The sequence below is a fragment of the Hakea prostrata genome, chromosome 8 (assembly GCF_041222555.1).
Source record: "Hakea prostrata isolate BN-2017 chromosome 8, UWA_Hpros_2, whole genome shotgun sequence".
In the NCBI taxonomy this organism is placed as follows: Eukaryota; Viridiplantae; Streptophyta; class Magnoliopsida; order Proteales; family Proteaceae; genus Hakea; species Hakea prostrata.
The window spans coordinates 26934694-26951173 of NC_142607.1; the positions used below are offsets into that span (position 1 = coordinate 26934694).

At 37.2% G+C, this 16480-nt stretch overlaps 1 protein-coding gene across 2 annotated transcripts in view; it reads left to right on the forward strand.

The window, feature by feature from the left end:
• Nucleotides 1–14761, forward strand: part of LOC149007479 (UDP-N-acetylglucosamine transporter UGNT1-like) — a 30101-nt gene extending 15340 nt beyond the window's left edge. The window contains exons 6-10 of one of the 2 annotated variants that reach the window (XM_089165908.1): nucleotides 89–133; nucleotides 245–342; nucleotides 12804–12911; nucleotides 13691–13747; nucleotides 13844–14761. In XM_089165908.1, coding sequence (XP_089022034.1) covers nucleotides 89–133; nucleotides 245–342; nucleotides 12804–12911; nucleotides 13691–13747; nucleotides 13844–13918 — 383 coding nt within the window. In that variant the 3' untranslated portion in view covers nucleotides 13919–14761. Of the gene's footprint in view, nucleotides 1–88; nucleotides 134–244; nucleotides 343–12803; nucleotides 13449–13690; nucleotides 13748–13843 lie in introns of those variants that run through there. The other variant, XM_089165907.1, reaches the window with a different exon arrangement.
• Nucleotides 14762–16480: the final 1719 nt, after the last annotated feature.

A 16480-nucleotide genomic window follows, 5' to 3' on the forward strand; every position in this document is an offset into this window, starting at 1 on the left:
AATATTCCTTATAAATATTGTGATATGTGATCCTCTCTTTCTGGAATTTGCTGTTCCATTATGAATGTGTTATTTATTGTCTCCTCAGGAAAATCCAGTGGCCTCAATAGCTTTGGTTTAATGTGGTGCAATGGTAAGAGAAACACATATCTGGCTCAGCCACATTTGTTCTTTACGTGCCATAGTATTTTTGAGGTTTCAAAACTGTAGTTACTCTTTTTATGGTTTAATCATACTTTTGTAGGGATAGTATGTGGACCAGTGTTGCTTTTGTGGACATTTGTTAGAGGTGACTGGGAGACGACAATGAACTTTCCTTACTTATATTCCCCTGGATTTCAGGTGCCTTCTGTTCACAGCCAAACTTCTTCTTATTAATATTGTGTAAAAGGGGCAATTTGGTGGTGTTACTTTTGGAGGAAGGTCATAGGTTTTATGCTTCCATCTAAATGCTATGTTTTTTTGGGTCTGTTGATGATTGCCTACGGATTTTCATATGTGAATTGATTGTGCATTCAGCACTTGCATTCTTTTGTGCTTTATTTTCCCCCCCTGGCTTAACTATGTTATGTTTATTGTGAGCATGTCTCATATTTTTTTTGTGCTTAATGATGTGCAAGTGGAATAACTAAGTGCTAGAGAGCCTTTTCTCTGGCACATGGGAGCTATAATAGTTTACCAGGGGTATTGTTGGAGAGATTTTAACTGCAGAAACTTTTTAGGCTAAAATCTGTAGTTTGTGGAATTTTTATGAATATGTAGCAAGTTTTAGAAGGATGTAACTAAAATGTGGGCTGCAGGCATTTTGGTTAGCTTCTCATGTCAAACATGAGATGAGATGAAGAAACCAAATTGATACGGTTTAGTAATGTACAACAAAAAATAACTGCTACTGAAATGAGTACTGGTGTGTTCTAGGAATCAAGAGAGAATGAGGCCTAAAAACTGCCTTGGTTTGAAGTAATGAGACAGGATAGAAATGCTTGTAAATAACAGAGAAAACAAGAGAACTAGAAGAAGAGAGAGAAAAAAGATTCAGCCAAGGGAGGCTTCACATTAATATGAAAACCTTGAAACTTATTCATAGTTGTATTGGGGGCAACTGATGAAAGAGGACTTATGTACCAAAAAGGAAACCAATATAAAAAGTGAAATTAACACTAGCCTAGTGCTAATCCCAAGAGTGGGACCTCTTTTGAACCTTTTGCCCCTGACTTATTCAACACTCCCCTCAAGTTGGAGCATAAACATTAATCACACCCATCTAATTAAAAACATGAAGTAATTCTTGCTATTCCCGAAGGCTTTGTAAATAGGTCTAATACTTGTTTTCCTTTAAGAAGTAAGAAACTAAATAACGGAAATAAGCCCTTATAGCTTCTTAGGAACAAATTGGCAGTCGACTACAATGTGCTTTGCATGTTCATGAAAACATGGTTGGAGGCATGGTGGGAGATCTCGCGAGATCTCGGCGAGATCTCGTGAGATATCTCGTTTTTTCACCTTGGCAAGACGAGATGGAGGTCGAGATCTACGAGTTGGTATATCTCGCTCGAGATCTCGCCATATCTCGCCATATCTCGCTATATTTCGCCATATCTCGCCATATCTCGCCCTGGATCTCGCTGGAACTCTCAAATTTTGCCTTTTTTTGTGGATTTTGGTTGAATTTTAACTTGCAACTACTCTTAGCACATCTACAACAAGGAAGATCAATCATTCTCTACTTGTCTTATGAATTTATGATTTAATGACTTATATAGAACTTCTAATGGTTGTATAATTATTTATTCTTGAAAATTAAGATTGTGATACTCATATGGATGGAATTTTGATAACATTTAAGTTAGTTGAAGCATTTTATATACTTGCTTTTCATTTATATGCTTTAAAGGTTCTATATTACATGTTGTATAACATTGCATTCCCTAATCCTACTACATTTCGGTTCACACTATGGGTAGACTTAGAAATCATACATAGGGTTGTTTCTGACAAATCCAAGGTCACCAACGTGTTCAAAAGGCCTTAAATAAGCTAAATACCAAGTTTCAACTCAATTAGGACCCTAAAACCCACCGAGATGGGCCACCGAGTTGACGCTAAAAAATTGTATATCTCGACCGAAATCTCACCGAGATGATCGAGATCTCTCTTTTTCAAAGTGGCGAGATCTCTCTCGAGAGCGAGATCTTCTACCATGGTTGGAGGCAGTATGGGTAGCAGCTTGATTATCACACCACAAAGACATAGCCAAACTGTCAATGAATGCAAGCTCTCCGAATGATTGTGTTAGCCACACTATTTGGTTTTTGCTTTCATAGGGGATAAGGCTTCCTGCTACAAAAGTATAATAAACTATGCACGACCTATCAATTGATTTTACCTGGTTTGCATTTGAAAGTCCTTTAATCTGTCCATGACCATGATTTGTGCATGGGAATCCACGTTTGGAAGCCATCTTGAGACACCTCAAAGTTGTATGACAACATCCTAGTGAGATGCTTGAGGAGTGGATAGAAAATGGCTCACTACACTAATAAGAAAGGCATTGTCAGGTTGAGTCATAGTCAAAGAATTTGATTTGCGAATGAACCTCTGATACTCTATCAAGATCACAAGACTAGTTTCACTATCTGCCATAAGCTTTAAATTAGGAATTTAGGATCCATGGGACCATCTAGAGGATTAGATCCTAGCTTGCATGTTTCAAAAGTTAGTCAGGTTTATACTTTTGTTCAAAATTTGAAATAGAAAGTCCCATTCCCATGGTTTGAGAACTTGCGAGACCTTGCAAGGATCTAGTGAGATCTCGTTTTTTTTAATAATTGAGACAAGATACATTGCGAGACCATGAGAATTGTAAATCTCAACCAAGATCTTGGTTTGATTGAATTCTTGGTTTAACTTGAATTGTAAAAATACCCATTGACTCGATATTGGCAAAATCTCGGTCCTCTCGTTCTCCTCGTTGCCTTGCTTGAAAACTTGATTTTGCTAGAGTTTTTCGTGTAACAACTATTGGACTTCACCAACAACACTCCTACAATATCTATAACAAACATTGAAGAGGATTTCGACCAAATCTTCAAGAAAGGTGAGATTTCATCCCAAATTGGAGGAGTTGATTAGTGCCTTACTGTTAGTCTTGTACGCTCGTGTTGTAACTATAACTATGCCAATCTTGTCACATGAACATGAGTGATATACAATATATCATAGTTATTTGAGTTTTTGAACCTAAATGTCTTCACGTATATTAAGTGAATCATGTGTACTTTATGTTTTATAAGTCTGCATTTTCACTTCTTCAGCGCAACAATTTCAAAATTAGGATAAAATGGAACTTATATTTACAATCGTTTTTTTAAAGGCCTAAAATAGGTCGGATAGCAATTCTTAAAACCCGTTGAGATGGGCCATTGAGTTGGGTTTAGATGGGAGGAACTTTTCCCTTAATTTGGCGAGATCTCGTGAGGTGTCACATTTTTGGCCCATTAAGATTGATTTCTCAAGCCTTGCTTTCCTAGACTGAGCGATTTACACATCAGAAATATTTTAGTCTTTCCTTAAGTCTTTAGTTTAAAACTATTGTTCCAAATATCTCAACTTCTCAATGGTTGGAGAATCATTGCCTTTATTGACGATACCATTGACATAAACCACAAAAGTGTTCTCCCAACAATAAGATGCTCGATGAGACATAGAATGGTCATCTCGCATCATGTAATTCTAAACTCTAACACTGACATAGTTAATTGGCCAAACCATGCCCGAGGTAATTGTTTCAACCCATATAATGACTTCTTAAGTTGACACACCATACTACTCTCCCTTGAACGATAAACCTAAAAGGTTGCTACATATAAACTTCCTCATGGAGATTTTCATCGAGGAAACATCTTTCACATCAAACTAATTTCTAGGGTTAGTGGTGGGCAACCAGAGAGATCAATATCCATAGAGGGGAATTTAGCTGCTAAAGGTATCTGAGGTACTCATTGGTATGAATTCATTTTTTTATTTTTGATCCAATAAACATTTTTTTCTGTATTTAGTTTCATGTATGAACCTTGTTTCTATTAAATTCAGACAAAAAACTCAAAAATAAAAAATGGATTGGGAGTTGTTTGTTTGTCACTCAAAACAGATTTCCGTTATTATGTTAATGTGCACTTGCTCATAAATTCCAGCGTTAAAGGGTAAACTGGTAACTTGCTTTGTTTAAACAAGACAATTTCTACCTTTTGGTGCTTCACTGATAGGTTGCTAATATCTCCTGCGACACCATCCCAGGCAGCCATGGATTGTAGCGCAGGCAAAAGGTACACATAACCATCCGTTCATACCCTTTGAACCCTTTCTCACTTGATTCTCCCTCTTCCTAAGAACTTTATTCTCCTAAATCCTTGTCTGTTCTGCCGATCCATCTCTTTCTTCCCTTGATTTTTTTCCTGTTGGTTCCACTGTTTGAACTCTAATTCCTCTCCCCTGATATCATTGCATGAAAACCTTTGTAAAATGACTACTCCATCCATTCTATACCAACTGCATAAAACACACATCCACTCAAATTGAAACTAGCTACATTTTTCAATCCAGACTCCCTAATACTTCTCCCACACAGATTTTTAACACATCTTGACTAGGGAACCCAAGTCTTAGAACCCACATGTTAGCAGCAGCATCATCGCAACTTAAAGCAAATCTCCAACCAAGTGGAAAACAATGGTGACATTAGTGATGTCCAGAAGTCAATATAGGTCGTAGAATCTGAAATGTGTTAGCTGGTTTCCAGGTTCTAGGTCACCAAATGCTACTTTAGCCCATGCATCTGCAACTCATGAATAACAGAGTTATCACTTCACCACTTACAAGGGTTGCTTTTTCTCATCGTCTTGGTTTCCAATGGTGGGATTTTATTGTATCTTGGATTTCAATTAGAACAATTAAGAGTAATAGTAAGCAAATGCAATGTCTATTTGACAAAAATTGGTTTCGCATCTGCTGTGATTTTGAGGCTATTAGATGGAAGATGGGTGTAGGAGTAATCCCTCCATCCATTCCATAACTGCTATTTACACTAGATAGTTTCTATACTTTTGCTCATTCCAAATTCTAGTTTCACTATTGGGGTACCAAATCATGTTTGTGTTTTGGTAAAAAATGGATTTTATTACTGATTTACATTGACAGACGAAAAAAATGAGATTGATACGAAAGAGAGCCTTAGTAATCAATACCACACTTGTCCATACCCCCCCCGGCCACAAGCTTGGTGGTCTTTAAACAAGCAAGAGAGCCATCTGGATTAACTTTCATATTGTAAATTATAGTATACTAGTATAAAGAAAAGAGAGATTGAGATGAAGAAGACAAAGGAAAGAACTGCAGAAATCAGATAAAAGAAGAAGAAGATAGATAAAGGAAGAAGAAGAAGATTGAGAATGAGAGGAGCCTCAATCAATTGAGTAACTCCAGTGAAAACTCTCTATATTTATAGCATAGGTGTAGTCGTTACAATCGAACTCAAAACAGAGAAGAAAGAGTCCAATATAGACTCTAAAACTAAAAAACCTCAGCTCCAGATTTGTGCCTGGGACAAATCTCGAGTCTCCTTTTCTTTTTCCCAAATTGTCCTCCAACACTCCCCCTCATGCTGGAGAATAAATATGAAACCTAGCTTGTTACAATTTACAAATATATCTCACTCTTTTCTGCCTCCAAAGATTTTGTAAATAAATCAGCCAACTATTCTTGAGTTCGTATATAATGAGTGGAGATCAATATCTGTTAAAGCTTCTCTTGAACAAAATGGCAATCAACTTCTACATGCTTTGTACGCTTGTGAAAGACAGGGTTTGATGCTATGTGAATAGCTGCCTAATTGTCACACCATAGAGGCATAACTCATGACTAATGCCATGCTCACCCAAGAATTGTTTAATCCACATTAGCTCACAAGTGACAAGTGAAATGGCACGGTACTCAAGACTCTGCACTAGATTGAGCGACTACTGTTTGCTTATTACTTTTCCAAGGTACAAGATTTCCTTCAACAAAGGTCCAATAGCTTGTAGTAGACTTTCTATCACTCGGTGCACCAGCCCAATCGGCATAAAAACACCCTTCAATTCTCCTATGACCATGACTTGTGTAGAGAAGTCCACGTGCAGGAGCTTTCTTAAGATATCTCACTATGTGCACAACTGCATCTCAATGAGTGGCATGAGGGCTAGATAAAAATTAACTCACAACACTAACTGGAAAAGCAATGTCAGGTCGAGTCACAACCAAATAGTTTAACTTTCCAACCAACCTTCTAATCTTCTATACTTCTTAGCATCTTCAAGGATATCTCCATCCTTAGGTATTAGAGTATCCAAAGGCTTTGAGCCAATCATCCCCGTTTTAGATAGTAAGTCAATTACATATTTTCGCAAGGACAAAACAATTCCCTTCTGAGACTAGGCCACTTCTATCCCTAAGAAATACTTAAAGTTTTCCCAAATCTTTGGTCTGAAACTGTTTCTGTAGGTAATTCTTTAATGCATCAATACCAGCTAAGTCATCTCTAGTAATGATTATATCATCCACATACAGAACTAAGAATATCCACCTTGTTCCAGATTGATGGTGGAACATAGAGTGATCACTCTCGCATCGAGTCAAACCAAACTCTATCACAACTGAAATAAACTGGCCAAACCATGCACGTGGGGACTGTTTTAGCCCATATAGTGATTTCTTCAAACAACACACCCAAACCATTCTCCCCTGAGCAACAAACCTTGGAGGTTGCTCTATTTAGACCTTTTCAGAAAGATCCCCGTTGAGGAAAGCATTCTTCACATCCAGTTGGAATTGTAGCAACTAAAGAAATTAGGATCCGAATAGACGTAAGCTTTGCAACAGGAAAAAAACTATCTAGTTAGTCCACACCATAAACTTGAGTATATCCTTTTGCTACTAGTCTAGCCTTCAATTTTTGCAAGTATACCATTAGGGTTTACTTTCATTGCAAACACCCAGTGACATCTAATAATAGTTTTACCAAATGGCAGAGGAACAAGGTCCCAAGTATGATTTTCTTTTAGGGCTGCCAACTCCTCATTCATTGCTGTCGTCCACCCAGGGCTTGACAAGGCTTATTCTTAGGAACAAGGTGGGACTCAATGATAGATAAACACACATGAAAAGTAGGAGAAATATTAGTGTATGGAACAAAGTTAGAAACGGGATACTATGCACAACTCGAGTTCCTTTACGGAACAGTAATTGGTACATCAAGGTCAGAAACATAGAGGGACTTACCATAGGATCCACGACTGGAGGAGGCGAAGGTGGAGGATCCGTAGGAGAAGGAGGGACTGTAGATGTTGTTGGACGTCTCTGATACACAACAGTGATTTCCGTTTGGATAGGTGGAAGTGGTGGCTTATTTGTAACTGGAGAGGAAATGATAACAGGGAGATCCACATCCATAGAAGAGATATGCTTAGTGTCAGAAGAATAAGGAACAATCGAAGAATGAAACATCAGCAGTAATAAAATATTTCCGAAGATCAGATGAATAGCAACGATACCCTTTTTGAGTATGTGAGTACCCAACGAACATACATTTAAGGGCTTTTGGGTCAAGTTTAGACATCCCAAGTCTGTGATCTCTAATAAAACAGACACTCCCAAAGATGTGGGGAGGCAATGATCCAGGGATGATAAGTAGAAAAGTAAGTTGTAGCATTTACCTGTCTGAACAAAGGCGGCAGTGGGAGGTGAAGATTGAAGTGTTTCGAACTGGGTGAAGTGAACAAATTCTTCATCAATTATTTTCACAGTCTTGCCTTCTGACTATGGAGTGGCGGTGGTTGATGTCTCTAATGATGTAGTGTTAGCAATTTGAGGTGGCTTACCATGAAGCTTCCAACATAATCTCTGTATATGTCCTGGTTTTCCACAATGATGACAAGTCTTGACATTTCCAACAGTTTTAGTGATTCCTTGAGTATTGGGGTTTCTACCTAACCCTCCATTCCCACAACCATGAGCACCTGATCCACCACTGGAGCCGCGGTTTGGAGTAAAAGAAGCTAATGCAAAATTGTTGGAGGAACTAGACTCTTGTGTGTTTTCTTTAGACACCCGAAGTACAAGGGAAAAAGTCTCAGATAGTGAGGGTACCTTATCTCCTCTTAAAATATGTGCTCTAATTGATTCAAATTCTTTTCTAAGTCCTCCCAAAAATCCCATGACTACAAGTTGTTCCCATTGATTTTGCATCTCAACAACATCCGATGAGATGGGGATGATGGAATTTAACTCTTCATACATTTTCTTATAGTCAGAAAAATATTGAGTCACAGGTCTCCCCTTCCTATCATCCCTATAGAATTCTTGTGAAACCTCATAGACACAAGAAAGATTATCATGGCCATAATACAATATATTTAGGTAGTCCCATAACTCCTTCACAATGTCAATGTGTAACTAAGTCAACAATATTTCTCTCCGTAGAGTTCAACATCTGCCCTAAAATTTGGGCATCTACAGTCTTCCATTTCCCAGTGGATTTAGTAAGATGGTCTTGTTGTCCACGACCAGTCAACACAACCTGAACTATCTTTTTCCACTGATAAAAATTAGTAGCCCCTTCAAGTTTTTGTTCAGAAGTATGATGGGATGTGGATATCATGATTTCAGTAAGAGAACTCTTAGTTTCAGACATGATAAGAGACATGATGATTTAATCTTTTTCCTATCCAAATAAAATATACCTTGATTGCAACCTATAGAATTTACAAATAGCTCCCTAAAACTATTTGAATTTTCGCAAAACTTTTAGTAAAATCTGGATTTACAAACAGATCCCTGAAACTATTCAAATTTTTAAAACAACCCCTAGAACTGTTCGAATTTACAAAACAGGCCCCTGCGAACTCAAAATCAGATCTGAACTAATAGAATTAATAACAGACTGACCCGGTTGGTTTAAACCAACAAAATAAGCCAAAAATCTGATCGACACACCCTATATTCACCAAATCGAGGGCACTTCTCCATGAAGTTGCAGAGAACTCTCCACCCAAAAAAAAAGGAACTTCTGGCATAACTCCAGCAACAACAGCATTGCAAACGAATAGAGAAAAGGTACTAACCTCTATCGAAAGATTGCCAAGAGTTGCGCCTCTTCACCAACGATCAAACTCATCTATTCTTCAGCCAAAAACTCACATAGATGCAGCATGAGAAGCTGCTTCAAATCTTTGATTGAAAGATCAACGAGAGTTCAGTGTAAGGTGCTGCCTCCCCTTAATTTTTGGATCTTGCTCTGATACCATTTAAATTATGGTATAAAAGTATAAAGAAAGAGAGATTGAGATGAAGAAGACAAAGGAAAGAACTGCAGAAAACAGATAAAAGAAGAAGAAGAAGATAGATAAAGGAAGAAGAAGATTGAGAATGAGAGGAGCCTCAATCAATTGAGTAACTCCAGTGAAAACTGTCTATATTTATGGCATAGTTGTAGTAGTTACAATCGAACTCAAAACAGAGAAGAAAGAGTCAAATATGGACTCTAAAACTAGAAAACAGAGAACAAGAGGTTGCCAATTGCCCTCCAACACACGCTAACACCCAATGATAACCAACAATGGATTTTTAGGGAAAAGGGGGTGAGGAGAACAAGAGGTTGCCATTAGAAGCCACATCATAATTAAAAGGAATAGGAAAATATTCTTTTGCATTAAAACTCCAATGAGTATGTACAGGAACATCAAATCATGTATGTATTTTGGCTATAAAGCATAATAGATAAAATAATTTAGAATGATTTTCCAATAAATATATACAGGTAACTCCAAAGAAAATAATTCAGGATGGTTTTCATTAAATATATGTATTGGTAACTTTGGAATAGTCATAAAGTATGTGAAAAATAATGATAACGTAAAGTAGAAATAACAAGACATAAACCTCGAACGTTAGAATGTAGGGGAGGAAAAGGTTGGTTAGATGCTGACATGTTGAACCTTCTTAAATTAATGACACTCACATTACAAATTAGACATAACGAAACAACTATTTAGTAATTTTAGACTCTCCAATGAAGGATGACCCAAATATTAGTGAATTTGGTGGAGACAATGAGTACTTGAGCATGCCCTAGAAGATGCGAATAGATACAACCCTTTAAGACACGTGAGCTCTATCAATTTGTTGTACGATCCTAAAAAAAGACAAAAAACAGGAAAGGGTGACAGAACATTACAAGTACAAGAAAAATTGTGATTAGATAATAAGTTTAAAAGGGAGGTTAGGATAAAGAACTGACAACAATGACAAGAAATGGGTAGGATCGATTATCCCTATGGCTTAAATTTGGCATAGGAGCCATCAGCTTGGGTGATAGTCACAGAGGATGGGGGAAAAAAATAATATTCGGGAGTCCCTAGTCATATAATTCAAGGAACCTGAACCAATAATTGGGGAGAGATATGGACAAAAGACATATGGTAGCATTGCCTGTTTAAGTGTAGGCAGCAGTGGATGCTATAATGACTAAGGGGCTTGTAACAGGCTAATGTAGGCTTCATTAGACATCTTTTCTTTCTATTTATTCTTCTTCCCTTCCTATAAGCGTGAGTTAAGGAAAATTTGGGAAAAATTTTTCTCCACAATTAGGTACTATTTCTTTTTTTTTTCAATTTATTTATTGTTTATATTTTTTTCATTTTTTTCTCTTGTTATTCTTTATTTGATTTTAGTTTTTTTATTTCTTCTGCAATTTTTTATATTTGATTTTATATTGTAAATAAAATGTTTATAGTTAGTAAGGTAACTAACTACCATTGGTTTGCATCTCTAACAAAAAAAAAAATTGGTTTACATCCATAGAACAAAATTCCATCGAAACTTGCGAAATTTCCACCGAAATTTCCTATTTTGGAAAATGTGAAACGAAACTCATGGGGATCGAAAAAGAGTCCTCAGTTTCGATCGAAATTGTCGAAATTTCGTCGAAACCTCGAAACTTGTCGAAACTTTGTTCAACCCAGTTGGACCAGCTGGTTCATGAGGGAAAAATTCCCAAATTTCGTGGGAAACTTGGGAAATTTCGTGGAAACTCGGGAAATTCGTGGAAACCTAGAAATTTCGTGGAAATTTGGTAGTTTTCCCAAATTTTCAATTTTTTTGTTTATTTCATGTTTCCCCAAATACCCCCTCCATCAGGACTTTTCTATCCAAAGTGCGTATTCCCTCAGGTTGGTTATCCTAAGTATATTGATGACCAGACTCATAAAGTTACAGTTGTCGATTAACTTGACAACCATTGGCATAAAATGTCATGGGATGTCTATGTTCGTTGGTTGGAGGAGAGGATGTTACAGGCATAGTACTACTCAACTCATAGGATGAATCCACTCTTGGCACTCCTCTTAACACTAAGTTGTATTTTCCTTTTATTGTCAACTATTTTGAAGTTAGAAATTATATATTGAATGTTATGTGTTTAAGTAGTTAAGTTTATAATATACTGTTTGGACAACTCTACATTGATGTTATGTACATTGAATGACATATCTACATTGATTTTTTTAGCAAAATACAACAAATGTATTCTTGATACTCTAAATAGCTTAAATACAGGATCCCACCCCAAAATACTCTCTAAAACCTGTCGAAACTTGTACGAAAAAGTCCTCGGTTTCCTCGAAATTTTTCAAGTTTCCACCTAAGTTTCCCATTTTCACCCGGTCGAAACTTGAGTTTCCTTCGAACTTTTTACCATGTTTACATCTGACTTTTTAGGGTTGGAAGTCATGTGTATTTTTTGTACTGATGCTTTAATTTACCTATATCTTGTTGAAAAAAATTTAAAAAGTATCATTATCAATAATTTACCTATTTTTGTCAAGTATGTGTGGACCCCACAAATATATGTCGACATATTCCTTAATATAATAAAATAATTCATAGTTGGGGCCTCCAATGGGTCTTATAAGGGCCCACACAATATGTGCGGCGGAAAAGCATTTGTGCTTCCCCAATCTAGACTTCCATTCTTTCGGCCCCCCCCAATATTCAATCCTGGGTCCGCCCCTGTGCACATCCTTTCATCGTGCACATCATCTTGTTTTGCTAGATGGAAAAAGAGATGTATCTCACCAAATTTGGGTGAGATCTTGAGAGTCCTGCCATGTATGCCAGTTACAGCAAGTCTGAGTTAGTGAACGTGACTTTGTTGATTTGATTTAAGTTGAGTTTGGTGTCTTAGAATTTTTATAAGTGATAAGCTTCGAGAAAGTCATTTGAGGTGGCACGGCCATGTTCAACGGAGACCTATAAATGCCCCTGTACGGAGAAGTGATATAATCCAGATTGAAGGAACTAGAAGAGCTAGAGGTAGACTTAAGATAACCTTAAGAGAAGTGGTGAAAAAGGATATACATAGCTTAGGCCTTGTATCTAGTATGGCTTCAAACATAATTGATTGGAAAGCAATAATCCATATAGCCGACCCCATTTAGTTGGGACAAGGCTTTATTGTTGTTGTTGGTGATGGTGTCTTAGAATTTTCACATTTCAGAGAATATTCAAAGTTTCACATATTTCTTCATTCAAATCAATTTTCAATCCTTCATGTTTCTATTACACAGTTCCAAAAAAAAAAAGTGGAATCAGTTACTGCCTTCAACATACAAGACTAACATTTACAATAGCGGTTTGTTCTTGTTTTGGTAATTTACTCTGCGCATTAGAATTAATTTGGTTCAATTAAAAACAGTGCATTTTGTTTTTTGCAGGCTGTCATGCTTCTATCTTGTATAATGGCTTTCTTATTGAACTACTCTATCTTCCTAAATACTACTCTCAATTCAGCACTTACACAAACAATGTGCGGTAATTTAAAGGTTTGTTTTTACCAATTTTTTGTATTACCTTACACATTATGTCCATGGACATGCTGTTCAAAAGTTTGCACATTTATGTGGACAAGCACTCAGATCAAAACCTTATTTGGTCCTGTTACAACTGTTAATGTAATTAATGTTTTTAAGCTGGGCTCACAACTTAAACCAGCAAGGGATTGTTTAGTAGTAGTACTGGTCTGCTGCTCAACTCCAATGACCACATTATGTTAGCCATTACCAAAACCATTTATCTTTGTAAACTATGTACTTCATATACTAAGATTTTAGTTTATTAACAATATCATTCAGCATTATAAAGTAGATATTAGATCTATTAAAACAATACTTGATATACTAACATTTTAGCTTATTTACAAATCATACCTGTATAAAGTAGATGCTAGCCATATAAAAACAATACACTTATCTTCATCACCTTCCTCAGTTTCTTTCTTTGGGGACAAGAATGTGCAATTATGAACCTAGTATAACCTGCCACACATAGCCTATATTTTTGGTACGTAGTGGGTACATACAACCTTTGGGGATCAACTTCTCACTTTTATGTGATTGGTGACCAAAAATACTTGTCATTTTTTTATTTTGGATAACCTAGAAAAGGTGTCAAATGTTATCGGAGATTTTCATGCTATCTCCTTAAAATTACAATCTTTTCATCAGTTTATGTTACATAGGAGTTTAGTCTAGGTTTAGCACTTGTGGTACAGACATTTGGCCCCTTACATTGTCTGGCGTTGCTAATCTCTGTTCTGTGGCAGGATTTTTTTACTGTCGGATTTGGCTGGATTGCATTTGGTGGGCTTCCCTTTGATATTGTATGTTTAAGTTATCATCATGTTATCTTATTTGATGTCCTGTGCCCAAAGGTTTTGTTTTGCTCATATGAATTATCTGCCATGTTTTCCTGTCAGTTGAACATTCTTGGGCAACTCCTTGGTTTTCTGGGCTCTGGTTTGTATGCCTACTGTAGACTCAAGGGGAAGTAGCAAGTCATCCTTTAGCAGTTTGTTTTCAGTTGGCCATACTTATTTGGATTAAGCTGATGCCTTCATCAACTTCTAATTTTGATTGAGTGGTTGCTGCGTTTCTATAAAGAGCAGGTGGTGGTTGTCTCCGGAGGTAGAAGGGCATTTTTATATATAATAGTGGGTTAGGGTATAAGGACCTGATGTGCAATAATATCTTTGGTGTTTATTTATCATTCAGTCTTTCCCTCCTTTCAAACATCCCCTCTCTATCTTAAAAAAAGTTTGAAAATTGCAAAAAAAACTGTAGGAAATGAAATTTCCAGTTAGTTTCAATTGTGCGTATGGTTTCCAATATCCCTTGCAAGAGAAAACAGTGCGTTACTTTTGCAAAATCCTGGAGACATTTTTATTTCATGAAGCAGATAGCTTAAAGCTTAAATGCATCAGATGTTAGAGTCCCGGGGGAACAAAACTCAAGGCTGTTGATTCAGAACTTAATGGTTACAAATCTTATCATCATTGTTCATAGCCTGCTACAAACGTTTTGCATAATCAGCCAGTTTATGTCCTGGCAATATAAAATAGCTACTCTTTTACGTATATCAAAACATTGTAACAGCGTAATGATCTAATTATCTAATGAAAATTGGGTTTCAGAATGAAAACTGATAAGAAATTAACGGAGGTATTTTGAATAGTCAAATTGGGTAGAGATGGCAGAACGTTTGGTAGCGAGTGATCTTGTTGTGAACCTCTCTCGCATAACGTTCTGTGCTCCTCTCTGTGTCTCTTCTATTTTGTTCAGCGTGCTTTCTCAGGTTTGACATGATTGACGGTCATGCCACCCTCCAGACTCTTCTCTTTTTGTGAGCCAGCACTTCATTTCTAATCCATAGCTCCAAGTACTCCCCCTCTCCAGGTACTCATCTTGATATTCTAGACAACTTCACACCCATGACCCACGATCTGTGGAAATAATCACATCGGAAAAATTGGAGGAAGATGAGGAAGAGTTGGTCATTGATGACAATGGTGATAGCTAGCGGTGTAAATGGATCGGATTCCAATCAAATAGTGGTAATATCATAACTGCATTCTATTATATTCGGATGGATTCGGATAATATCCTATTGGTTTTTGGATGGGTTCAGTTGGATTCGGATGATAGCTAGATAGTTATTTTCTCAAGTGAATTCTTCTAAATTGCTATGAATACAAATTGAATACTTGTTTTGACTACCTTTTGACATTTTTACCCTTTTATTTATCAAGGTTAGATTTGAAATTTAAAAATTTGGCAATTTTGGTAATAATTTTTGTAAAAAATTAGAAAAATAGTCACAAATCTCAAGTGAAAAATTCATAAAAATAAAAAAACATATCCAAGTACGTAACTTAATGGGATAGTTTTATCGGATGGATAATAATCGGTAGGATAGATGTATACCATATTCGCATCCTATTAGTAATTGGACAAATTCTAATACCCCTAAACGGATGCGGATGCAGATTTCGGCTATTCATTTACTCCCCTCTGATAGCGTTGTAAATATGTCGTCGAAAAACTCTCTAGTAGCATATGTTCTTCCCAGTGAACCTTTGAGGAAGCAAGCCCTCTTTGAAGCACTCTTGAATGCCTAGAATACCAAGTTCTTGATGGATATTTCTTTGTCACTTGATAGTTGATACCTCCTTCAGTTTCACCACCTGTTGTAAACATTTGGTTCGAACACTTGAACCCAAGTGAATCAGGCGAACCAATACGTTTGGTTCAATTCCAGTTCATAGAATTCATAGGGCACTTCCTGGCAAGGCACTTCTCGGCAGAATACTTGCTAAGAAGAGCTCCCTTGGCGGCGGCAAGAGGACTTCTCGATGGCTTTCAATAAACACCAACAAGCACACTCACCTAAAGTAACGTGCAAGAGGACCATACTCCTGGACGCAACAACGCAAATTCCTCATAAAATGCATTGAGATTCATTGAATGCTCATTACTTGCAAGGAAGCCCATCACAAGGCCAGATTGCCCCACACGCCAAAGAAGGGAGCGCACACCCGGCAACAGACGACCACGATGGGACACACGCTTGAAGCCTGAGAAGATGGCATGGCGGATCAGCCACACCCTAGGCATCACAACCCCAGTGGGCCAAGGAATCCGAGGGCCACAATGTGTCATCGCCACCTCAGAGGCATTAACCTGGTATATAAACAAACACTCACTACGAATTGAAGTAAGTAAAAGAACATTAACTCTAGTTATTACTCTCCTGCAATTACCAAAGGAGACATTCTCTCTTAGTCTTCTAAGAACATTTACTCCTCCCTACAAGGATTTGTGTTCATCAGAGTTTGACTTAATCATTGGAGGAGGCTTCCCGTCTCCAGAGGCAGCCCACATTCACTTTCTTTGTTTCTCAGGAACTAGGGTTGGTCTCATAACGAACCAGTTGGTCTACAATCAGATTTAGGAGCAACATTTGGTGCCTGTTGTGGGAAACGCTAACAAAAAGTATTAGTAGCTTTTCCTTTCATTTTGTGCTTTACATAGTTGAAAAATGGCAGGAGATAACTCTA